Source organism: Candoia aspera, chromosome 5 (assembly GCF_035149785.1).
Source record: "Candoia aspera isolate rCanAsp1 chromosome 5, rCanAsp1.hap2, whole genome shotgun sequence".
Taxonomy (NCBI): domain Eukaryota; kingdom Metazoa; phylum Chordata; class Lepidosauria; order Squamata; family Boidae; genus Candoia; species Candoia aspera.
In genome coordinates, this window is record NC_086157.1 from 11,428,999 (window position 1) to 11,456,693 (window position 27,695).

General features: G+C 39.8%; 1 protein-coding gene across 2 annotated transcripts in view; it reads right to left on the bottom strand.

Annotated features, from left to right (window-relative positions):
* CTBP1 (C-terminal binding protein 1) overlaps positions 1-27,695 on the bottom strand; it is a 58,039-nt gene that overhangs the window by 24,755 nt on the left and 5,589 nt on the right. Inside the window, exons 1-2 of one of the 2 annotated variants that reach the window (XM_063304590.1) lie at positions 9,140-9,313; positions 3,680-3,834 (exon numbers count right to left, since the gene is read on the bottom strand). In XM_063304590.1, the coding sequence (XP_063160660.1) occupies positions 3,680-3,817 (138 nt within the window). In that variant the 5' untranslated portion in view covers positions 3,818-3,834; positions 9,140-9,313. Of the gene's footprint in view, positions 1-3,679; positions 3,835-9,139; positions 9,314-27,695 lie in introns of those variants that run through there. The other variant, XM_063304589.1, reaches the window with a different exon arrangement.

Below are 27,695 nucleotides of genomic sequence, written 5' to 3' on the forward strand. Positions count from 1 at the left end.
AGTGTTTCTCCACCTCAGCAACTTTAAGATGTGTGGACTTCAACTCCCAGAATTCCCCAGCTCTAGTGGATCCCACTCTAAGCAAGGGGTTGGGAGTAGATTGATTAACTCTAAACTCCCTTCCCACTCTCTTATTCTAAAACATGTTTTTATGATAATGGACTAAGTGGAATTAATTTTTTGCCAGGATGACCTCCTGCCCTAGAGGAGGTAATTGAATTGAAAGTGAGAGATTAAGGTCTCCACATTTTTGCGGTTATCAAGGAGAGCCAGCATAGTAATCTCCCTCATATTCTTTTCAATTTGTACGCCCCTCAAGGCAAAGGAAGAAGGATAAATGTGTACTTGAACACAAGGAATACATTAGGTGATGAACTAAAAAAACCTTCCACAATGGGAGATTCTCTCTCTCACACACACACACACACACACACACACAATCATCATCAGTTTTTGGATTGCTACTGGCATTCAGCACGAGCTATTCTTGTGCTTTGGGGGTGAAAATAACGAAGCAGGAAGTTTTATTAGGTTTCTACTGTTTCCTATAAGAGCTTTGTTTCATCAAAGCATGAAACACTTAAAAACTAGTTCAAGTTTTGTTCTGCCAAAAATGAAGCCAGTTGGAAATGTTTTGATAGACCTTTTGTCTTGATCTCAAAACCAAGCACATTTTCTGTGCCATGGACACCTCTTCTTGATAACAAGAGCTTCCTTATTGCTAAAAAAAAAAAAAAACAGCTTCAGATTGGGCTAAGGACGAAAGATATCCCAGAAACTTAATTGGTACCAGTTAGGATTGTGTGACACGCTATAAGCTTGGTTCTTATGAAACTATGTGGGTGTTGTTTACTTCCGGACCACAACGATAAAAGGTAAATTTAAAGGTTTCCCTTGACATTAAGTCCAGTCGTGTCCAACTCTAGGGGGCAGTGCTCATCTCCGTTTCAAAGCCGAAGAGCCGACGCTTGTCCGTAGACACTTCCGTGATCATGTGGCCGGCATGACTACACGGAATGCCATTACCTGCCCGCTGAAGCGGTACCTATTAATCTACTCACATTCGCATGCTTTTGAACTGCTAGGTTGGCAGGAGCAGGGACTAGCAACGGGAGCTCACCCCGTCACGCGGATTCGAACCGCCGAACTTCCAATCGGCAAGCTCAGCAGCTCAGCGGTTTAACCCGCAGTGCCACCGCGTCCCTACCACAACGATACCTATACAGAAAATTAGTCTAGTAAGTTTCTAGCTTACTATCCATTCTAAATAAAGATCTTCCTTTTTCTCTTCTGACATGTGGCAATACATCAGCTGAATGGCACCTGAAAAATGAACAAACTCTATCATATTGATTATAGTCAATATGATTCTCTGCCCTGGCAGAGAAGCCTTATCAACTGCCCAGAAGAGCCCAGGGTAGTCCTGACAATAAATCTGGGTAGAAGCCTGGGTTAAAAGCAATTTCCATATCACCTTCTTTACTGTTTAATCCCCCCAACTCCTGGTGGAATCAGATTTTGCAGCTACGGTGCTCTACTATGATTTCTTCCAATGTTTTTGTACCATCACTCCATTAAATGCACAGAAGAGAACGTACAGAGCGTGCAAAATTAAAAGAGCAATCAAAGCAACACCAACAAATAAAAAAGTAAACGAAAGGAGAAATTGAAGCGTTTTAATGGAGACACACACATAAACATTTTTTTAAAGAAATACTTTAAAGTTAGCTGGGAAAAATACTAAAAACACACTCCACTGATCAACAGGGTTCTTCTGGAGATAGGCTAATGCATGGGATAATGCAGAAAGTGGGTGGGCTGATAACAGGTAGACATTACAGGTAGTCCTCACTTAATGACCATTTAACAATGGTCCGAAGTTACAACGGCCTCGAAAAAAGTGCTTTATGACCTGTACTCACACTTATGACCATCGCAAACTGTCGCACCAGCCCCGTGGTCACATAATCACAATTTGGGCACTTAGCAGCCGGCTCGCCTTTATGACCAGTTGTAGCATCCTGCAGTCACATGGTTGCGATTTTTGACTTTTTTTTTGCCAGTTTCCAGCAAAAAATGGCCATTGGGGAAGCTGTCATAAAAATGGTCATAAAATCAGGTCTGGTCACATGGTGACTCACTTAATGACTGCACTGCTTAACCAATTTTCTGGTGCCTATTATGGTCATTAAGTGAGGACTACCTGTAGTCAACCCTCCCAGAACAGGCAATGCTATTTCCTTGAGATTAAATAAACCATTTCGCCCACAACCTAATTCTCTACTTTTATTCAGAGTCGAATACAGTTTGTTCGCCTTCGTTTTTCTCAATATAGAACTCAAAATTTGCTTCGGCAATGAGATATTACTGGTACAGCAAAGACTTGAGCTCCTGGAAGGAACTTATCATTTTTGTACAGCTACACACAGACAGAATTTGCCTAAGCATGCCTCACCCCAAACAAAATGAGAGAGACAACATGTTCCATCACACCCGCCACCTCTTGCTGAATGACAAAAATTGAATGGGATACTCTTAAAGGAAAATGAGATCTTCAAAATATCATAGCTGAACTCTAGTGACCTTTGATTCAAAGTCACCAACATCAGACTGAAACTGAGTGCTTTTGACAAGACAGATTCTGAATTACAGTGGTCCTGCAAAATGCTTCCAGCGTCTCTGAAGCAAACTTTTATTTATTAGGGGAAATAAGTTTGACATTTCTCTGAAAAGGTCAGCCATGAGCAATTTATAAAAAATTATATGAATTTCTTCAGAGGGAAATTAATGTATCTTATGAGATCTCACAGCAGTTGACTATATTAGTCAACTATGGTGACAGCCTGGAGTAGGACCTGCAACTAAGTAGTCTAATCTAGCTCTTTAACTTGAACCAGCTTGTTAACTTGCTTGAAAAATCCATAAATGCATTCTGCAAAATTTCTTCACGTGCTCATGGGCCAGAAAACAAATACTTACCAGACACGCACATACACAAGGACAGTCTATCATAACGCTTCCCAACGTGATGGGCATGTTGGATAACTCCCATCGCACTTCGTTAGCAAAGACCACTGATATGCTGGATGGTGATGGGAGTTGTATTACATAATACAAATGCATTGTATTATCTCAGTAATTTCTACAAGAACTCTGTCAATTAATACCCTGTAAATTATTAACGTAACCAATACACAGACCAAGTCTAGAAGGCCCAACATCAAAGATCAGCATTTATTAAACCCATTTTCTGATTTCATACTCATTACTACTAAACCAGTTAAGATTCCATTTTCCTTTGGCTAATTATACGTCTCCACTTATTACCAAAACTAGCTGGAATAGTCAAAACTACCCTGCTACAGTAGAAGGCAACTTGCAATCCATAATTAGGGATTTTCCCAGCCAGAACAAGTTTCATTACCAGGGAGGACGTTAGCAATCTACAACTAAGGCTGAGGTTTGCCAGGGCAGACAGTGCTGTTTTATGGGGAACCAGATTACTCTGGAGTGGTCCCTAGCTTTCTATAGAGGTATGACCAAAGGCACAGCCCTTGTGTTTCATTTCAGGAGTACCTTGGTGTCAAAGAACTCTTGTGAACTCTTCCATTAGTAAAAACACAAGTACATTCCGTATATTCAAAGACATTTGCACATTTACAGCAATTTTCAGATCTACCTTTTCATGAATTTCTTGCGTGGACTGCGCATCACAAAATGCCACCGTGGCCACATCCTTCAGGATTGGCATTTCTACAGTACAATCTCGGCCATCGAGCAGTGCTACCAAGGGACGTGGGTGCATAGGTCCGTTCATGATCGGAGGTCGAATGCCTGAAATAAAAAAAAGGAAAAGTCATTTTATACCCATATTCAATTCAACTGGAAAATGGGACAATATCTATATGAGAGAATAGAATCATAATATTACAGGGAAATACTAAATTGAGCCATTTGGTGTGTTTACCCCACCATGGTAGCAAATAAAAACACCAGATTTTCCCCAGATCATATAGAGGGGAAAAAATGAAAGCGTTACAAAATGCTACGTAAGTCTTCACTGAGGATATTCCCCCATTGTTCTGATGAGAAAGCCACTTACAATGGGCCCCTAGAATTAATCATATTTGCCTGCAGACAGAAAAGATGCAGTACCACAATTAGTTTTCAACAGAATCACAACTGGGAAGCCTCACATAACAGTACTGACATCCACAACTCCAACAAGCAACAAACATGCTTCCGAGCATCTGCTCTGCATCCAGCCAAACCCAACAGTTCTAAAGGAACGTGCGTACGCATCTAGCATATGAGTCAGTCAGGCATGAAATCTGAATTTTGGGGGGCCCAGTGAGAACAGCATTATCGGTCTCTGTTCTTTTCAGCTACCTGTTCTGTTTAAAGTCACCATTTATCATACTATGGGTATACAGCCCTGAGCTGGGTACATCAAGGTTATCGTTGATTGTGATCTCTTCAGTAGCTTCTTACTCGGTTTTAGAATCTAGTTATGATGGTTACCTAGCTGGGTAATGAAATGGCTGCAAGCCAACAACCAAGCTCAGAGAGCACCAAGGACTCCACCGCTCAACCCTGAGCAACATGCATTCTCTTCTATGAGAACCTAGTTAATTGCAAAAATACAGAACCAAATGTTCTGTGAAAAAACAAGTGTTAATTGGCTTTTTAAGAAAGTCATGTTCTCTCATGAACCATGTACTTGCGTGGAAAAAGTCTGCAGGTCCAGGACAGTAAATGCCCACAGGTATTTAAGACAAAATATGTCAGTCCTTCCACTAACCATTCACTCCAGCACCACAGCTTGTTAAAAGCTTTGCAGATTCATTTATTTCCAAATCTCTTTCCTGGACCAGCAGCTGAACATTAAACTTGCAGTTTTGCAGCAGAGGAGACTCCTGTGGGCTTCAAAGCCACTGTTCTTATGCCTCACAGGCTGTGCTAGACTTGATGAGTCACAGAAAATCAACAAGATGGCTTGTGTTTGTTTGCTTTCCAGCCCAGAAAATGTTGGAAGGAAATTTATGTCAAGGGGCTCAGGACCCTGCTAGTCGGCAGGATAACTCTCCAAAGGGGAACAGAACAGGGTCAAAGATGGTGTGGGGGTTATAAGTCTGCAAAAGGAAACTCAAGTTCAAAAATGGACCTGATCTGGTTGGGGGCTACAGAGGAAATAAAATCTAGAAAGAGACCCCCAGTGCACCTCTGCAGAAGGAGCAGAACGCTGCCCATCGCCCTATTCTAAGCAGCTTTATGTCGTGGTCATGTGACCCAGGTACCTGCAGCCTGCCCTGTGCTTCCCAATGCACACACATACAAATGCACCACATGGGGAGCAACGATTTAACAAGTTACTTCCCTACACAGAAGAAAATGCAGAACCTGCTGGAAAGGATAACCAAAGCCGCCCTCTGTGGGCTTTCCCTACCTGGTTGGTTCAACATTGCTAGATTCTTAAAGAGCCTGATGAGTCTGGGACTGAGACATACCTAAACCCACCCCAGACACTGCTTGAAACACCAACAAAAAGCAATAGAAACAAGGCTTGGAAAATAATTAGCCCTCCTTGTCATTATTCCATGAATCCCTATGGGAGGGAAGGGCTTCAGAGCAGACACTTCCCTTGTTTAGCCAAGAGCCACACATCCTTGCTTGCTGCCTAGATGGAGGCGGGAGAAGGGCAAGCTCTGATGATGGAGGGGAAGCACTGCAGGCCTGGTGCATTCCCTCCCTCCTTCTCTTTGCAACCCTTGATATTTAGTCATTGGTGTTAGCACTGCTGGCAATCATAACACATGAACCAAACCAATATGCTACAACAGGTAAAACGAAAATCAGAGAGCTGTAGAAAAGGCAACTTCATAGAAAAGGAGCCCAAATGTATTAGGGCTGTGCACACCTCACAAATGAAGTGCTGAAACTTTGCACAAGCCCAGCTCCTCTGCTTTTCATTTAAGCAACCCGCCTTTTTTCAAGCTTGCACATAAGCCTGAAAAAAAAAAGATGTGGCTGCTTTAAAAGTCAACTTATAAAGCTACTCTGAAAGCAGCTGCGACTTTTTTTTAGGCTGCTTTAATGAGTAGTGAAGAGGTGCTGTACCCATGGGAAGTCTGAAGCACCTCTTCCAAGTTATTTTCAAAGCTTACACAGCCCTAAAACATCCATCAGGGATGGGGGTGTCAAACCAGGCAAAATGGCAGCCATGGCGTTCCAATCCAAGACCCCTGCTCCTTGAACATGCATCAACTTTGCACACCTGGGGCTTTGATCGTAATGCCACAACTGCCATCTTGCCTCATTTGATACACCCCTATGAGAAAATGTAAGCACTACGAACAACAACACAGATACTACACCACACACTAAGGCACTGTGCTGGTTAATGACCACAATAAAGAGATCTATCACACTAAGGCACTGTAACACCTTAATTCTGAAAATCTTTGCTTCAGGGCAGCACTGAAGGAGCGGCTCCTTGGTAAGAAGTGCAATAACGAAATGGTCAGCCCCAGGCCAAGCTAAGGAAATCCAAGTGACAGACCAGGTGTACTAATTGCTAGTGCCTTTCAGCAACTCAAAGCCCAGGGACCAACAGCAAAACCAGAGAAACATAAACTCCAGATCCCCATCAACAATGCAGGGTCCTGGATCACACTAGAGCAGCAGTCATGTTCAAGCAAGCCTTAATTCAGGTGGACATCAGGGAAAAGAAAGGGCCGGTCTAGAATGTATACGATTCTCAACCGAGTTAGAAACCCTCATGTATTCAGATGACTGCCAGAATACTGCATGCCCTTATTCTGTAAACGTGCATGCAGAGGGCTGTGGGTGCATGTAAAATCTATCAGTCAAGTTCAGAACTGAGGAGGAGGGAGGATGGTCCTTCAGAGCCAACATGTAGAAGCATGTAGTACAATGGCATTCCATCTTTTCAGATCCAGGGTCCACTCTGAAACACGACTTTAACTTACTATATTGTTTACATACTACATGTCATCTATTAAACACATACTCTGTCTTTCTCATCCTCCTCCCACCCCAGATTTTGCTACCTTTTCTCCAATCTTTGCTTCTTTTCTCCCCATCACATTCTCTCCCCACAAAGTAAAACTGTAGCACCACTGAATGACTCATTGGTCAAGAACCCAAGGTAGAAGTAGACTGCTGGGCTGGTAGAATGGAAGGTAGACCACAGGGCATCGTCTATCGCTATACACCGAATCTTATCTCTTCTTCTGCTCTATCAGCTCAGATCTTTTAATGGGCATGGAACAACCATCTGGGACCTAGTTGCCACTGATGAGTCATCATCCCCTTGGTCACCAAAGGGACCAGGAGGCACATGTAGGATTTGGCTGCCACTTCCTGTTCCATCAAACTTGTGAACAGTCACTCGCCTATGGTGAGATGAATCACCTCCACAAGATAAAGATCTCAGCGTTTACCAACTGGAAGCAAGCTGGCTTTTTTTCTTTCAGCATCTGAGTACAACATACACGACTAATATGTACTCTGTGAACCCCTCACTTCACACCATTTCCCTTTATCCTGCTTTATCAATCTTCATTACTCTACAAACTTACAATTTTTTCTTAAATGTGAATCCCTCTTCTTCCCTTAACACCTTCAGTGTTTCTATCTCTGCTGCATCCCCCTAAATTTCTTCTCTTTCTTTCCTTTTTTGATGTTAGCCACCTTCTCCGTAAGACGAGCCATGCCCAGGCATTATTTCTGTGGGTTCAGCTCTACATGGAAGGAGAAGTGAGTAGTTCCTTCCTTCTTCCAGACGGCTATATGTAAGGAAGAGCATGATTATCTGCAACTCTGTGAATGCTTCCAAGTGAACATGAATTTCCATTATTGGGTTTCCAATTGTGGGTTGAGCATACAAAGGTAATGGAAACTGAGTGAAGATCTAACTGGAATCAAGGTTTCCCTTGTTCCAGGGCCTCTTTCAATGCCAGGGGACAGTTCTGGTACCAGATATGTACCAAATCAACCATAGCCTGCAACCCATAATGGCCAGGTTTGTGTATCTTATCATGCCAAGCCCCAACCAAACCAACAAAGTACATTAGAGTTCAGTGCAATGTGTGAACCTGTAATATAGTTTATGTATAATGCTAAACTATTAAAGAGCAACCTGGTTCACACATCACACTAAGCCACCACTGCTTGACATGGGACATGAAATAGCCCAGTGTCTCAACAGCTAAAGCAGTTCTAAGCCAGAGGCTAAGACTTCTAAGGGGAGACCTGAGTTCTGACACAGCTGCTCAGAAGAGAGTTTGAGATAGCAAATAAAAGCTACGCCTCAGAGTAAACAAGGTTTACACCAACCCAGTCATTCATGCCCCTCTCCCACCCGCTCTGCAGAAAGGTCCTCAACAGCCGGCCAGCTCCTACATTCTGAAAAATGAATGCCTTTATATATTCTGGATTCGAATCCGGTAAGACATAGTCAGCTGAAAAGCTACAAGGGTGTTTTGGAAAGCTAGGAGTATTTTGTGACTTCAGGAGTCCAAAATTCATCACCATGAAAATCTCAACACACCCTTCTTTTTCCTTCCCTCTTTTAAAGGCAAGTTTTCTGGGTGAGGAAATGTAGAAACACTGTATTTATTCTTCCCTTCCTACTGAAAAGTAAATTGATAGGATGCATTTGATGGTTTAGTTCAGCCCAGCAAGAATAAGTTTATGGAAGTCTTGAATCTGTGTGTTCCCTCCCTTCCTACCTCAGTCTTAAATCTGAAGCATTTGCTTCCCACTTCAAACTAACTACACCTAATTACATTTGAACTCAGGAAACTGTGGTTAGTTTAAACTATGGTCACTGATCAGGTTATCTAAACTCCAGTTAAATGATCCAGTTTCCTGCATTCACACATGACAGGAACTCTGGTCAGTTCAGCATTGCACCCAAAAATGATCCCATGCTAAAAATCCAAATGTCTTATTCTCAAGACATCCTTAGAACAGAATGTGTAAGATTCAAGATAAAAATGCCCAGTTAGCTACAATTACAAATTAAATTAATACAAATTTTGACAAGCTTTTCCTTGATTATAATATAAGCTTGGTTCAAAACAGTCGCAAGCTCATTCCTGGAACTCCTACCAACCTTACATTTCTTAAACTGGATTTTGGTTTCAGAGTCATTAATTTCACTTTTCAGCTATTTACAGTCTTCAATCCTGGAAGGCAACCTGTCATTTGATTCTTCTTCTCATGACTTTAATTTTTTGTTCAGCCTCCTGAAATCTTGAACCAAACCTTTTAAATTTCTTATTGTCTGCAACCTCTGTATCTTGGACGTGTTCAATGGGGCTTTTTAACTAAAAAAATTTAAAACACACAGACACAAAAAAATACAGAAAGACAACATTAGGGGTTTAAGAAATGCAAAAGCCAGGAAATTCAAATTGGTAAATCCTCACTGAGTCTTGTCAAATGCAGGTTGTCATCTTCCATTAACATTCTACTGGCTTCAGCAGATCTTGAAGGCAAATAATAAATAGTGATGTATCAAATATGTCACCATTTTGCCCCTGCTGCCTAGAGATAAATTAACACCTATCTGTGGACTGGCTGTGGAAGAGTTACAAAATGCTGGAGCAAAAACTACTCTTTCCTGCAAATCTCTTAATTTTTGCTTGAAAACTGTAGCCAATGTACTGCATGCCCTTCTACAAAGAAAGAATGAAGAACAGAGGTAGAGGCTAAGGCCCGCTGAGTTTACAGTCAACAACAACCTCACCAGGATAACTGGGAAGTGATTCCTGCAGAAAGGACATTAAGTATGTACTACTTGAAGTTATAGTCCCGCCTTAGGCATGAAAGCCTGCTGGGTGACCTTGGGCCAGTCCCTCCCTCTCAGCCCAAGAGCCAATCAGGCGTGGTATGAGAGTTCTAGTCCCGCCTTAGGCATGAAAGCTGGCTGGGTGACCTTGGGCCAGTCACTTTCTCTCAGCCCAACTTGGTGCAATGTAGACTAGCCTCCTTGTGGTGCACCCTGGGCAACGTGACTTGTCACGGCTAAATAGTCCACACATCTGGCTGATGGACCTCACAAGGATTTCCCAGCAAGGAAAAAAAAAAAGCAGCATGAACACCGAACTGCTATGCCATATGATTAAAAAACAAACAAACTCGAAGTTATAAACTCTGTTGATTTAGTGGATCTTCAAACCAATGATGAAGAACTTCAGCAATCCAAGACATATATCACAAACATCCTAAAATGTAGCTTAGGAACTAGAGGACTTAGTATCCCTATGAGTAACATGTACCAAGGCTAATATATATCCTTAAAAAAACTTACTGCAGCTGTCAACTATGTTGGATCCACTGAGAAACCTTAATTTTGAACATGCAGGATTTGGGGAATTTAAGTTTAAGCACCAAATGCATTTTTAACTACTATCTAACAATTCTATATAGAAAAAAGCCTTTATTCTACAGACAAGTACTGAAGACATAGATTCCTCTATTTTGTACATAAAGGACCTAAAGACATTTAACCTGGATCACATTCTCTGCCTTGATAGAGACTAGTAACTTGGGATACTCTCAATCCCCTCCAGAGATTTTTCAAACTATTTTTACTATTAACTATTTAACAAATTCTAAACTAAAACATATTTCTTGACTGGTCATGATTTGAAGATTCTGCAGTCTTTCAACAATATGGTAAAGGAAATGGTTCTGCAAATTAAAAATTATTTTAAACCCCTGGATCAAGAAATAAAGATTTATTAATGCTCTCAAAAGCCCTTTCTATAGAGATTATCTAGGCCAAAAATAATCAAATATTAACATATGTCAGCAAATGGTAAAACTGCTGTCAATTATAACTATGAATGACATTATCTATATTGACATCAACATGAAAGATAACTTTTTAGTGAGCTTAATTGAGTATCATGATAGGTATATAAACCCTACAGTTAAAGTTCAACACAAAGATTACCAGAGGATATATCCAGTTCCCGCGGTTAGTCATAGAATTGCAAACCATCAATCCAGAAAGGGCATTATCCTCTTTTAATCTACCAAGTTGGAAAGCAAATAAATCAGATTTCTCTAAACCTCCAATTCAGAAACAAAATTACAGCATTCTTTATGTAATGTTATTCTTCATAATGCAACATATAATTGCAGAACATTTCAGGAGTCTTTAGTAAATTGTCATGCTTTAAAAACAAAACACCCTTTTAGATTTTAAAAACTTTTTTTTTTTAAGAGATATTTTCTAAACAGGGAGCCACTTCTGAGACATTTAATCACAGGGCTTCTCAGATAAGAATTCTGCCTGTTCACTCTTCCTACCCATTGGTTTATTTAGGATTGTATCTAAATAAACTGGGATTCTTGGTTTGCTACTCTCCTGGCAAGCCAAAACTGGAAACCAAACTTATCCCTGATTTTTGATTGTAGATCATTCAAAGAGCAAAATAATCAAAAATCACAGTTCCTTTTTATCATTAAATAAACCATAGATGGAGGCTCCTAGTTTTTGCTCATCCACTTGAGAGGAGAGACCAATGAAGAGTCACTAAATACTGTAGGGGAGCATCCTTGTTAATTTCAGGATTCTGGCTAATTGAAACTGCCACATTGCTCTTAAAGTTACATTGAAACTAGTAGGGTGGAAATTCCTATAGATTTTTAAACTGCTTGTTTTCTTGATTTCAGAGTCCACATCTGAATGGGCTGATATGCATATCAGAATTAAAATTAAACCTCTTTTGTTTGCCTGTTTCCCTCTTGCCTTTTTTCTTTGATCTCTATAATTAAAGTCCTCAGTGACTCCCTCTGAAGATCCAGTGTGTAGATACTGAGTTAGACATACTTCCCTTTGTCTAACATCAGTTTGTAAAGTCCGTGTATTTTCTTTTTTCCGCGAAACAGATTGCTTTTTCTGAAAAAATATACAAATGCCAAAAACACAGAACATAACACACTCATGAATAATCCTACAAATCAGGACAGTACGTGAAATGAAGCAATAACCCAGTAGAGGAGTGTTTAGTTTAAAAATGTTGTTCTGCACAAATGTTTAAGATCATCAGTCTCAATACAGGAACATTATTTTAACGTGGCTATTCAACATCATTTGAACAACATCCTTTGAAATAATGGCATCTGTGGGACCAAACACAGAGCTATGAAAAGCAACTTCAATTGTGTTCTTTGAAAATTAAACATTAAATAATCTTATAATTTTTTAATTCTGAATTACATATTCAGAACTCTTCTTAGAGATGATTTATCTCATTGGAAAGAGAAGCGTTTTTCCCTTCCTCAGACATTAACTTCGGGAGGTTTTCTACTGTGTAAAGCTTTCGCTCTGATTCATATCCCTCCTGGCTAAATTTGCTATTTGTGGCAGCAATGTTTCTAGTACAGTAACAGCACAGCACGGTTGGTTAGTATGTTTTTTTAAGTTTTATTTAAAGCACACTGATGGGGGGGGGACTATTGCACTCCATCCCTAATTACCAAACGCCACCTGAGCATTTTCAAATCTTCTACATGCAGGCAGTATGAAGCTTTCTGCGATTAAAAGTGAAAGGTATTCTCATAGAAAAGAAGGCAACTCTCATGCCAGAAGGAAGACAGTGGATTCAGATGATGGTTTTACTAAGTAGTAAGTAATTATAATGTGCCATGTAACTGCTAAGTATTCTGCGTGTGGGTAAGCTGGAAATGCTAGAAGCTATCTAGAGCAGTGTTTCTCAACCTTGGCACCTTAAAGATGTGTGGACTTCAACTCCCAGAATGCCCCAGCCAACATATACTGGCTGGGGAATTCTGGGAGTTGAAATCCACACGTCTTAAAGTTGTGGAGGTTGAGAAACACTGATCTGGAGTCATGCTTCTTGTCCAGCTAGCTTAATAATTTCTAAAAGTATTGGGATTAGCTCTCCATAATTTCAGAAACTGCAGAAGCATTTCCCAGATGTAACTACAGGAAAAAAAAATATTTTCTACTGCTGAGTTAAGGGATACCCTTCCAAGACCTTTAATCTGGCAACCACATTGAAATTTTATTGCTTTAACCAGCAGGAAAGATAATATATGCATTAAAAAAAAAACCCACAAATAAGTAGTTGTAGGTGCACAGCAGCATGTATAATCAATATGAAGCACAGGTCAATACTGATCCACAAAATCAGTTGTCAGAACTGTCATCAAAGGCCCTCTTTGGAATCAAAGAAAACAAAGATGTGGTGGGAGAGAGGCCCACTCCCCCTTTTATCTTCCACAAGCCTAGTAACAACACTGAAACAAATTCAAGGTTTATAAAAATGATCAGCGAAAATAAACTTGTAGAATTAATAACAAACTGAACAGTGATCCCAAAACTGGGGGTTACTATGGAGAAGATCCTTCCTCAGTAGCTACTCCAAGCACCTAAGCACCTCCTTAAGTACCTTGTTTGAAAATATTAATGTCTGGGACATGTCAAGACAAGCCAACACCACAAAGAAAGCAAGTAGAAGCCAGCATTTCAAAATTAGCAGGTGATTTCAGCCAAAGCTTGATTTGGGTAGACAACATAAACCAAGCAGCAATCCAATCCAATCAAGACATTTTGCTGCCTGGAGCAAAAGGCACCCTCATTCCCCATAGACGTTATACCGGAAGCTGGGGTGAGCCAATGCTCTGCTCCGAGCTTGACAGAGGCAAGACAGCTTAGGGGTGGCAAGCAACCTTCTTTCCTTTATGCTTTGGTGAATTTGCATGAAATGCATGCCAGGGCTGCAACGTTTCCATTTGAGGGTTAAAAACCCGGCTCAGAAAAGGAGATTAAAATTATGCCTTGTTTACTTAATAGGATAAGGAAAGCTAACATTTCCTTCCCACACGCATTCCAGTGACTAACGTGGGCTACAATTTAGATTTAATTGTTATGACTATTTGAAACTGTTATACATAATGGTTTAGAGTAAACACTTCCAAGTTGCTTTATTCATTCATTCTCTCATTCACTTATTAGTATGATAATATATAGTATAATAATTAGGACAGCTTGTCTTCTCTGTCAGCTGCTGGCCATGTACATGAAAAGACCAATGGACAAGGGACATGGAAGTTTTGGACTTGGAAACCAAGGGAGAAGGATGTGATGCCTGATTCTGAGCCCCAGGTCCCCACCAGCTATTTCCAAGTGCAAACAGCTCTTCCAAATCCAGATTTCTGGCAGGACTGAAATGCGTGAAGAGGCAATGCAGCAATGTCTTAAGCAACTTCCACCATCACCTACATGTAAAGTTGCATTTGTGTAAGTAGATACAGTTATTGGAAAAAGAACCTCGCCGAGAAGATATTAATCATTTAAAAATAAAATAACTTCAAAAATGTATCACACTTTCAGGAAAAAGAATAATTTTCAACATAGCAACAATGAAAGCCATTCCACATTATTTGCAATTCTGAAAAAAAAAAGTGTCAATTTTTGTTTCGAATTGACTATAATGGTGAACACATGACTGAGAGAGAGATGCTGCAAAGGTTATAAATGCATGCCTTGGTCGCAGTTATTTTTTCAGCACCGTTGCAACTTCGAACGGTTGCTGCACGAGGCAGTTGGTAAGCAAAGTCTACCGGTACTTCAATAAAGTTTCCCCCGTCTTTTTGGTTAGCCAAAAAGGTTATCATGTGATTAGTTAATGAAAAGAAATTAATAAGAGTTAAAAGAATTTTAAGTGGGTATAAAGAAGGAAAAGGCCAGGAAGGAAGAAAAAAACGATTAGCGAAGTGATATGCATGGAAAAACAATTAAATGTTTCGAGTTCAGGGCATCTCCCTTTTGAACATAACCCAAAACAAACCCTATAATAATTAAATCTATAGTGATTAGACCTGAATATATTGGGAATCATTAGCATCTATGTTCCAAAAAGATATCACACAATACTTGCATTATTTTATAGGTACATATATCTAATCTATCTTATCAGAATTTTTCTGTTCTCCCTTTGAACAAGACCAATTCAAAGCTCACAGGCCTCTATTTCTCTTTATCAGCTCGTTGGACCAGGTTCACCTGATCTACAGCAAGCACAGCACAAAAGAAGCACCTTCACATCCCTTTCAACTCAGCAGAACTCAAATGCTTTACTCTGCCTTGTTTAATTTGGTGGAATTAGGTGTGCAAACTGAAGCTGATGTTACACAAACTACAGCCACGAGAAGGATCATGTCCTTACAATGCAACTGACACCTTGTTTGGATTTAAGGAACAAGCAGAACCACCGATCCCAGGTGTCCTAGGGAAGGTTTGACTCACTTTACTTAGAAACACAGTCTTCTAAGCTACATGTCTATTGAGAGTGTCCAACCTCCTATTCAACTCCTTTTCAGTTGTTTCAATATTATTTTAAACACAATTCAAAAAGCGAGGTTAGCATGCTGCAAAGCAAACTACCAGCCTCCAGAATCATCTTGTTGCTAAGAACATCCATGGATTAGAGAGAGATCCCCACTGATACTCCTGGCTCTAAAAATGCTTCATAATAAAAATGCAACCTGATGATAGATAAAAGGAAGTACTTCTTCACATAGTCTGTTCAAAAGATGGGTTTTCCCCCATATTTTATATAATGTTGGTTGCCAACATTAGATTAAAAGGTGATTACACAAATTCAGAAGCCATCAATGGTTACCATTTTGGATAAATATGCAGCAGTCCAAATATTGATGGCAGTATGCCAATATAAAGTAATGTGGGGCATACAGCTCAGATTGCTATTACCCACATCCCCCTGGCATCTGGTTGGCCAAAGGAGGAACTAAGTGCTAGATGAGACTTTTAAACAAAAAGAGCTATCTTGAATCTGATCTATAAAAATGTCTACTGATATCTATTTACCTTTCAAACAGAATTCCTAATAAACTGATGTCCAATTTTGTGAGAAAGAGAGAATCTGGAAGAGAAAACCAAGGTAAAAAAAAAATTGGGGGGGAATCTCTGTATACTCAGTATACAGTCCCTTGACCTGTGACCCTTCAAGTTAGGGATTTAACTTAGCACCCCTGCCAAACAGAAACCCCCAAATGTTACAATTTCTTCACCTTTACAGCAGATATAGCCCTATACCGCAAAAGCGGTATGGGCTCCTTGACCAGTTTCTAGACATTATTTAATGCATTTTACAGTATTATACTATATATACCTAATTGTTTATAATGTACATAAATATAATTATATAGTTATATATTATATTATAATTATAATTTACATTCTTTCTACTGTGCAGAATAAAACAAGGTAACATTTAAAATGCAAGAAAATTATTGTAAGACAATTGCCAATACCCAAACAATAAATATTGCTAGAAAAATGTAATATCAGACAGGAAGGAAATAATGTGATCGGTGCTCTAGTAATCAATTCATATGCATAATAGTTCAAGACATACTTTATGTTACACAGGAGACTTAATCTCAATTTTCATGGTAAGTTAATTGTGATTAAATAATTTTGATTTAAATCAATACAAGTTACCCTATTTACTGTAGACCTTCCAAGATAACATGAAAACATGTGAAGTACACATAAAAAATTGTTTATTCTTGTAAAATATTAAATCTATGCCAAATATACTATATCATTTTCTGATTGGTAGAAAAATTTGCTTTTTCAAAAATTGGTGAATTACTCAAGTCTTGGATCCAGTGCTTGATGTTCAAAGTCTTTCAATATACTTCCCTTAGGTATTCCCCACACACTCCAAAACAATCAATTCCTCAATTTTCAGATATAAATTCAAGATAGTATTCACGTCTTTACTTGAAAACATTTACCTATGGCACTACTTATATGTAATAAGTTAACATATCCTCAAATCTTTTACATTGTCAACAATCTACAATCTGATGCATTCTATTTCCCAATGCATAGGACTTCCAATAACTTGGAATAAAAGTTTTGATAAATTTTGATGAATTAAATTTCGATGAATTAAATTTTGATGAATTAATTTCAACCTCAAGTCCAAATAAACAAACTTAACACATTTAAGACTTGTGTTCATTGATGTTCCATTACTCTTTATTCCATAAATCATAAATGTTGAAAATTTCAACTTTAAAACTTTGGATATTGATAATAAATTGATTTGATTTCAAAAGTAGACTCCATCAAAAACAAGAGTATCTCAGAGCACTTCGAGCTATCGTGCATATTGAGCTACCAAATTATGCTTGAATTGTATTATATTGCCACTTTTGCATTAGACAAAAAAAAAATTCAAATCACTGAAATTTCTTAAAATAACCATGACCAAGTAATTGTATTCCTAAGATTCAGCATCAAAATCCAGTATATATCTCAGTAGGGCTCAAATACATGTAGCTACTCTCAATTCATGAAATGAAAGTTCTGTCAAGTTAATTCTTGCATCACTTTCCAATTTTAGTTATAAATACATTTTTAGGAGAAATATTTCCATCCAATTGGACATCCATAAGAATATTAAATTCTCCAGCAACAATTGCATTCTCAAATTACATTCTCAAACAATTACATTCTCAACAATTACATTCTCTTTTTGAAAAGCATCTATGAAATCCATCAGGAGTTTTTCTTTTCAGGCCATAAAAATTGGCCATACCAATATCAAAATAAAATATCTTCAAACAAATAATAATAAAATATATTTCATAATCCAGATACTCTTGAACTGAAGCTATATTAATAGATTTACTGAATAAAAGCATAACTCCAGGTGCCCTAGTACCATTACCACAGATAGATGATAAACCTGTCCAGCCAATAAGAATTTTATCATGTAAAATATAAGCTTCCTGTAAAAATATGACATTAACATTATCCTTGTAGAATGTTAAAACAAATTTCTATGCTTAACAAGAGTAGGCATACCTTACCATTCCAACTTAATTACATCACAGTTGCTAGCAAAGAGGAACGACAAACACCACCAGCCCCAAAAAAGAAACTAGAGGGAGATACTAGGCAGAAAAAGAAGGAAAATTGTGTCATGGTTGCAGAGAATAGGAACAGGGAAAGAAAACTTCTCTGGAAAAGAAGATGCAAAAGAAATGTTTAAAAAATGTTGAGGACCATTTATTGCACAATAAGCAATTTCAGAGCTTCTTTTGGTGTTATAAATCACTTCATCTGGCCAGAAATTGAAAAGCAAAAAATTGCAGGGAATAAGAAGAAAAATGTAATGAATTTCTCTTTAGACAAAGTATGTGCCTGATTGAATGTTTTCAGGGAAACCACAGAAGATGGTCTATCTGGAAACATGGAAGACTATGCTTCTTAATTTCATAGCTGAATTCTTGAATGCTTTTCTTAATACCATGCCCAAACTGCCCTTCCCACAAACTTAATGCTGATGGGAGTTGCACTTCTAGGAATATTGATTCTGGTGTGTAAACAATAAAGCATCTTGAATCTCCAAATCAAGATCAGATAGAAGTGAAAGAGAACTGCACAAGCATCGGTCCAGAAAATCAGGCAATACAGCTTCGGTATCAACAGATCAGCCATTTATTTTCAAATTGATACACTTACAGCAACAATGGATGCAGACACTGCAACAGTCAGGCATATGGCGCAAGACCAAACAGCATTTCGTTCTGTTATACGGAGGGTCGCCGTGAGTCATAACTCAACGGCAACTAACAACAACAACATGGGTTAGATCTCCTTGTATTTTTAAAGGACTCTTTTTTATACTAATCAGCACCTTTTGCTTGCATTTGAATTTTAAGTTCAGCTGTTTTTAATCTTAGCTCATGAGAATGTGCAGTTACCATCCTGAAATCCTCCAGTTCCAGTGGCTACTTGGCAATTGGGCTCTGCATTTAGCATCCTAAATTTCCATGCTGGGAACGGTGGTAAAAGGACCTTCCTTAGACAGCACAGATAAACAGGTTGCTGTTCTTCTAGCAGTTCAGTAGAATAAGCATTACATCGGCAGTAACCCTGATAGATATTCATTTACTAAGGTTTTCAAAAAGATGCATTTTCCTCCAGCCGTGGCACCCTAACGATCTAGTCCAGTAAGTGAAGGCCTTGGCCATCTAGCAAAGTATCATCAAAGGGCACAGATATTGGCAAAAATTTGGTACCTAGAATCAAACTTGTCACAGTCTGAAAAGAGCAGTGTTGTCAAAAGTTAAACTGATCCTGAACAGTATCAGAAATCATTTATTTATAGAGATGTGAAAAAGCATATTGCCTAAGAAACAGACATTGCCACTGAATTGTCAGCAGAATGTTAATGCTTTTGACTACTTCTCGTTCTCCCCAATTCTACTGATAGGACACAGCTGAAACTTAAAAGAAATGTTCATACAACAGTCAAAAGAGGTTGTAGCATTTTCAAGAAAAAGACAGCCAGCCATCTACTTGAGGCCTTGTGGCAGCAGACCAGACTAGCTTTCCCATTAAGACCCAAGCCAGCCTTTGAGGATTACCCAATGGAGAATTCTGAACCCCCCCAAAATTAATTGCTGTCCTCAATGTACCAATCAACAACTTGGCTGAACAGAAGTTTTGCAAGAGAAATTTATGAGTCTTTCATTGGAATAAAGTGCCCTAGATAGGCCATTGAATTTTCAGTCTTTGGGATTTTGGCTTTCACTGGTTCCTCCTCCCCAGCTCCACTTCCTTTATTGCTCTTTTACATAGACTAATTAGGACTCATCTGGGAGCTGGCTGTGGCATCTAGGGTGAAGTGCATATTGAGTGGGCTTGCAGGATTTTATACAGCTTGGTCTGTTATAGTATTGCACTAGCTCCAATGATCAAGTAATACAGACTACTCAATGAAATATTTTGCGGCAGAGACAGACACAAGGTAAACCTGGAATTTCTAGTAGATTATAGGATGACGTAGTTTAGCAAAACTCTAGGATTCCCTTTTGTGTTTTTTTTTAATCAGCAGTGGCTTGCTCCCTTCTAAAGCAAGCTCCTAGAAAAGCTGATTCACAGTGCTTCAAATATAGATTGGTATTTGCATATGATGGTCAGCCACCCCAGTATTTATGAGATGCAGTCAGCAAGCGATTTGCCCTGAGCTATTACTTTACAACTGATCCCTTGATGAAACTCACAAACCTCCAATTTTCTTGCACTTGCTCTAAAGATACTTCCATCTTCTCTCATCCAACAAAATCCAGGGCTGAGTGATAGATAAAACTACTTCCACTTATGTAATCATCAGTCATGAACATTATACGATCTTGCAAAGAACTTCAATTCTCCAGTTCAGGTATAAAAAGCTATATTTAGGCTTATGTGCAATACAGACTCTGGTCAAAACACCCTCTCTGAAGTCCTGATGTTTTGCTCTGATCATCTACAAACCAGAGTTTATTCCTAATCAGGTTTCTGAATTAACTAGATTAACTCATGAGTAATACATCCAAGCCCAGAAAAATTTAACGTCTTTCTTACATTTACAGAAATGCCGCAGTATGTAAAAACAAGCCCAGCATACAAGGACCATTGACAAGAATCTGTAAAGTGTTCTTTTACATCTGAATGTCATCTTTGAGTAGGAAAAAAAACACTCAAACCTAACATTCACACAACCAGCTAACCAGCATCACAGAAACAGTTTCTCCCTGCCGGTGACTGAAACTAATCTATTCTAATCCCACCATATCAAGTGCATTCAGAACAGACAAAACAGTTCAAGTCCAACAAATAACTAGACAGATTGTTATTACTTTCAACAAGAGTCAATCAGCTTTCCTATGGGCTGTACCTCTTTGTGGATGGAGAATTTCCTGTTGCAAAAGCAATAAATATACATCTGGACAGGTCCTTCCTTTTTATTCACGCATGGAAGAAAATTTGGCCTTCTGCAATTAATATTCCAAATTACAGAAACAATACTGTAGGATCATACTGCATTCAAAATTGCAAACAATAATATAGTGCTTATCTTATTTATAAAATGCCTGTATTTCCTTTCAGCAATGTATTCTATGTTCTTTACACAACTAACCAAATGTGTGGGTGGGAAGGAGGGAGGGTGGGAAGGAGGGAGGGAGAAAAAAAATATGAAATAGAATATCACTCAGTACTGTAAGAATACATTGGGCAGGTTTTTACAGCATACCAGGTGAGCAGGTTTAAAAAACTATAGGTTAGAAGTTGTGGGAAAGCACCCATTTAAAAGGCTAGGACAGAAAAAAAAATCTTGGACTTCCACAAAATTAGCTTGATAACTCTCTCTCTCTCTCTCTCTCTCTCTCTCTCTCTCTCTCTGGTCACTGGGGACAATCTGGGTAGAACTGGAGGACAGTAAATAATAATTGCATCTTTTCAATGCACGGAAAACTCCTCTGGGAATAAGCATTTCTTTAGCACAAGAGGCCCCAAACCCATTAAAAGATAAACATCCACTCAGAAATAAAGATAAAGCTTGTCATTTTGAAACTTGAATCTGAGAACAGACAAGTGGACCTACACGTAAAAAGGGTAAAAACAGGTAAATCCCCATATTAATCTCTTTTTCTAATAATTAGAATGAGGTATGATTAGTGAAATGTGGTTTTTCCAACTCTCCCTGGAGCCCAATCCTATGCCTATTTACTTAGGTGTCAACCCAACAGAAGTCATGGCTTTTCAAGAGAAAAGGCACAGAACTCAACATAACCAATCTGTGCAGGTATCCATTTCACTATGCAGAATACCACGTGTCACAGATCTTTAACCAAGTGGATACTCTACATTCAGAAAATGCCAGGTTGCATCCTTTCATCTCTGGACGCAATCTAGGAAGCACACTGGTTAAGATGAACTAATCATTCTGGTTTCTGTATAGGTGCCGTGGTCTCTCAGCAAAAGGTAGGAAACAGCTATCTCACCCACAGCAGAGAGAAAAGTGGAGTTGGTGATGTAGAGAAAACAATTTCCAAAGGTCAGTTAGAATATCTTGGTAATAGTTCCAGGCTCGATCAATAGTTCTAGCAGCCTTAATGGAAGAAATGAGTAAGAAAGAGTCAGTTCTGATCCAAATTCTTAATTGCAGCGACCTCCCTCTGAAAGGTGAAATAAAGGAAGAGAGAAATTGACTAAAGTGGACAGCAAAACTAGTGCACCATGCTTCAAAGGAAAAGTTTAAACAAAGGAAGTATTATTCAGTGTTGCGGCCTTGCAGATAAAGACACCCTAGACTTGAATACTCATCTGTGGCTACACTCTCAGACTCAGAGCGATCAAAGACCTAAAGAGCTCATGGAAAGATTAAGTTGCTTCACCTTAGTCAACTCAGGTAAACAGCAGAATTGAAAGGAAAAGGAACTGGAAAGAAAACATGAGATCTTTATAAAGCGCTATGGTGAACTTTGTCCCATTATGAATGTTATTTACAAAGGTGAGTCAAGAAAATTAGCAAGTCCACTTCCAAGCCTACCTCATACCTAATTAATGATTCCCTATACAAGCAGAGGGACGCGGTGGCGCTGCGGGTTAAACCGCTGAGCTGCCGATCAGAAGGTCGGCGGTTCGAAACCGCGCGGCGGGGTGAGCTCCCGTTGCTCGTCCCAGCTCCTGCTCACCTAGCAGTTCGAAAACATGCAAATGTGAGTAGATCAATAGGTACCGCTTCAGCGGGAAGGTAACGGCGTTCCGTGTCGTCATGCTGGCCACATGACCCGGAAGTGTCTATGACAACGCCGGCTCTAAGGCTTAGAAACGGAGATGAGCACCGCCCCCTAGAGTCGGACACGACTGGACTTTACGTCGAGGGAAACCTTTACCTTTACCTATACAAGCAGTACAAAAGAGCCATTGTATGGCTCTTCCTCTGGAATTTGTGCATGCAATGGTCTCTTTATCTGCACAGTTAAGTTTAAAATACAGTCTATTCTTCCTCAGACAAAAGGTTATTTTCTTAGATATTGCTGAGGCTTATAATAGAAACTGATGCCTACCTGCATCAACTTTAAAGATTGTATGGACAAGAAGAAACAAGCATTCCATGGCAAAGCTACTGACAGAAATCTTGCCAGACAAAAACAGAAGGCAAATTTATATGGATAATTAAGGAAGCAGCAGGATTAGCCCCCCAGTGAATCCCACAACTGAACAGCTTTGAACAAAGAACAAAAGCCCCAAGGGGATGGAGATCAGCAGGAAGTCCTTGTGGGTTACAAGTGCCACCCATTTGGTTCTCAAAGGAGAGTTAGGAAAACTGATTTATGTATGCAACTGGGTGTGACTCCCAAAATACGTTATCAGCAACTTGGGACACAGAATCATGAACAAAAAAAAATCAAGAAAAGTCTGGTAGCACCTTTTCTGATTAATGGGTTTTATTAAAAGGCATAGAAAGAGGCAGCTCACATCTTCAGATATGCATCAGATCTATGCATCAGATCAGGAAAGCTTGTGCCTTTTAATAAAATCTGTGAGTCAGAAAAGGTGCTACCAGACTCCTGGGTTTTTGCCACCAAAGACTAGCATGAGTCTGCCCCTTTAATATCCACAATCATGAACACTTACTCATAAATCATGTAACAGCCAAGATACGAACCTTTATTGTCCAAGATTGCTCCTCAACTGTTGGGCTGGTAGAATTTCTCTACCTTCTCTCCGGGAGAAAAAGGCACCCACAGTTGGTCGGAGGCTTCCTAAGCTGAGCACGCTGTGCCAAGTAGGCCTGCTTTCTTTAGCAGCATTTGGAGCAAGAAAGTAAAGCCATAATGTCAGGGTTGACTGTCTTCACCCCCCATTAACATACAGGGCAAACAGAAGCATGCCAGTACTGCATACAATGTGGACACCAGGCCTTGCTGCTCAGCTGGATATAAGTTGGCCACCTGCTCTCAACACCTTTCCTTCCTTCTTGGGAGCTAAATCCAGTGTGGAGAAATCACAGCAGCTATTTTGCACTATAGGACAGAATTCAGTGGAATGGTTAACGGCAACTTTTCTCTACACCAGTTGTGGATTATCACTTAGGCATTTATGGTGCCTAACAAGCATTATTCCCCTATAAAGGCTTTGCTGTTCCAAGCTGCGTCCTCTACCTGTGCCTTCTTCTGATGACCCTAGCAAATCCCATACTTACTAGATTTATTAGCCAAGATAGTCTTTGGAGAAGGGTTAGGTACAGCGAGCTAGAGAGGAACAGAGAAGAGGTGAATTTTGCTGGAAAATTTTCCTACAGAAGTACAATTCAAATTAGCACATTCATCCCAAGAGCCATAGACTACACAAGCATTGGGACTGCATTATTTGATGTGAGAGGAAAAAACTAGTCTATTTTATGAGATTTGATGACTACACTAAAACTAAACACTCTGATATGCAGAGAACAAAACTATTTTATCTATCTATCTATCAAATTTATTCACTGCACGCCTCACCCAGAGAGCAACTCTGGGCGGTTTATTTATTTAATTTTTACCCCGCCTTTATTATTTTTATAAATAACTCAAGGTGACAAACATATCTAGTACTCCTTCCTCCTCCTATTTTCCCCACAACAACAATCTTGTGAGGTGGGTTGGGCTGAGAGAGAGGGACTGACCCAAGGTCACCCAGCTGGCTTTCATGTCACAGTCACAGTCTCCTGGTTTCTAGCCCAGCACCTTAACCACTAGACCAAACTGGTTTACATAAAATAGGAATAAAACATTAGTTAAAATACAATAAAAGAATAAAAGAATACAATAAAAACAATATTCTTAATAAATAATATGTTCTAAGAGGTGGTAAAAAGTTCTTAATTTCCAGGGAGTATCTTTAGGGTGCTAACCACCCCCAGGGTTTTTATTGGAAGTTTGAAAGCAATGAAGGGCAATAGGCAATAAAAATATGTAATATATGTTTAGCTTCTTTTCTTTTTTTTAGAACAATCCCCTGAAAAGCAAACATTAAACAATTTTGAAACTGCCAAACTAGTCTGAAGTAAAACTAAATTAATAACCAGAGAAAATTTTCTGGCACATCTTTCAAGAACAGAGCAGGATGCTCATATACCAGAGCATCCTCAGCTCACAGACAGATTAAATGAAAAACCACTCAGGCAAACTTCAGTTAATGGAAGATTCTGAAAGCAGAGTTACTGCACAAACTATCTAAGCTAGTTTACTGGGCACAGGTCTGGAGTTATGGAATAGACACTGACTTCAACTGCACCCCCAAGTGAGGATGATCAAGGAAGGGGCCCTCAGAAGTTGTTCCAGCAGGGACAACCCTTAGTTCGCTTTCAGATTTTCCGGAGTTCACTTGGCAGACTTAAGTGTTTTCATCATGCCTTCTGTTTCCATATTCATAACTGTGGCATCAACCAATTATCACAACAGGGATGTTCCTATCCTGCTGGGAAATCTCATTTTCCTGGCAACATGAAAAAAAAAATATGGACAGAGGAAGAGGTAGCTGGATATCCTTGCTCTCTTTAGGGAATGTGAGGTCGAGCCAAAACCAGGCGGAAGGTTCATGACCAGATACAGCGTAAGAAGGAGAATGTTGGCAATCAGTTGGCTCCCAGCTTTTGCTATTTCCATGGTGATTCTCCAGTTACACCCCAGAAGACTCTCTACATTGATTACATAATTCATCCAGGGCCTCCATGGACTGGTGGGTTCAGATGGGTTATAAATTTGCAAAAGACTATTCTTTATGCATAGGGACGCGGTGGCGCTGCGGGTTAAACCGCTGAGCTGCTGATCGGAAGGTCGGCGGTTTGAAACCGCGCGGCAGGGTGAGCTCCCGTTGCTAGTCCCAGCTCCTGCTCACCTAGCAGTTCGAAAACATGCAAATGTGAGTAGATCAATAGGTACCGCTTCGGCGGGAAGGTAACGGCGTTCCGTGTCGTCATGCTGGCCACATGACCCGGAAGTGTCTACGGACAAACACCAGCTCTAAGGCTTAGAAACGGAGATGAGCACCGCCCCCTAGAGTCGGACACGACTGGACTTTACGCCAAGGGAAACCTTTACTATTCTTTATGCTGGGACCCTAAGCAATCCGACTTACCATGCGATCCTGTGGTATGCCTGCCTCATGAAAAGGGAAGCACAAAGACTGCAATATGTCCTGCCCTAGAGGTAACAGTCTAAATTTAGTGAAGTGGTTTTGTTAAAAAAAAGAGAGGGAGAGAGAGAGGGAGAGAGAGAGGGAGAGAATGGTTCAGGAAATGCTGAGGAAAAAAAGATTTTTTTACTCTAAAAATACATTTACTTTAATCTCCTAGGAGCAGAGAACCCTCTGAGAGAGACAGAAGACACTCCAGAGAAGTAGGAAGCCATTATGGTGATAGTACAACTTAACCATTGTAGATTTCTCCTGAAGCTCTGAAAGCAGAGCTGAATCTATGGTCTCTGGCATGGAGAGCAGGGAAGCCATGACTGGGGATAGGACCTCATGATGGACAGGACCTTCTTAAAGTGTTTTCACCACTACTAATGGCAGTGTATCCCTGGGCCGGGGAATTTGGGAGTGCTGATAACAAAACTACAGCCAAACATCAAAGTTATAAGCTTAGTAAAGATGCTTGTCCTGAGCAGTTACTTCATTCCGTCATGTTCCTCCTGGCTATAGCTAGTGCTTGGCTTCATTTTCAGATGGAGCACTTCAATCACTCCGTGCTTCATCTGCGTTGCCTTGGCTTAAGCATACCATACCATACCAGGCACTTCAAGGAAACCAAAGGTTTCAGATCTAGCATGGAATAAATTGGAGGAAGATGCTCACCCAGAGTATAACAATCCCAGTCAGGTCTCCTCAAGTTGTGCTGGACTTCAGCCTCGAGGCATCATAACTTTTGCTCATGCCAGCTGAGGAATGTGGGTTTTGAAGCCCAATCGGTCAAGAAGCACTGCTATAAAGCAGTAATGAGTAGTGATGGGGATGTTTATGCTTACACTTATATAGCTGCTTATACCAAATTTTCTCTTAGGGCTTAAGCAGGCTGCTTGGCAATGTGCCTAACAGATAATGAAGTGTCCATGGATGAGAACTCTACTGATGGCCACACATAATGAATTAAGAATTGTTGCTGTCAACAGAATGCCAGCTGTGACTCCTGGACCAGGCATCCCTGAAACACCAAAATTCAGCAGCAAGCAGAGATAATGCTCAAGTTTAGTAAGTCGCCACCTTCCAAAACACTTGGTGTACCAGGCCACTGGTGACCTTGGTCTCAAAAAGACAAGGCAGCTAAAGCACTAGATATAGTTTTAAGGTGTAAACTGTCCCTTTGACCAAAACAACCTGCATATAACTGATTGCTAAAAATATATGACGGGACCCATAATTTTGCTCTAGTTACAACAGTTCTGCCTTCCGTGACTGCAAGTCTCCTTTTCACACAATGTAAACTTTGGATCTTATTTGTAAATTTTCCAAATAATTCTGTGAGTGGCAAAGATAAACTGTTGACCAACCTAAGTGAGGTTATTGTCCTAACTGCCAGGAAACACGCTGAGACAAGGAACTGGTCTCTAATGTTTTATTGCTTGTACATAACAGGAATCCTAACAAACTGAAGAAGCGTGGGAAAAACCCAGCCATATAAACCCCAAAGGTTAAGGCGGTCCCGATCTGTGTCTCTTTGAATGGCTACCTAATTCCTCAGTGCTACGCATGTGCTTAACAGTCTGGATGGGAGCCCCCTGCTCGCCATCCTTACTCATGACAGTTATCAAGATTCCTGGTCATTCTGGAGAAA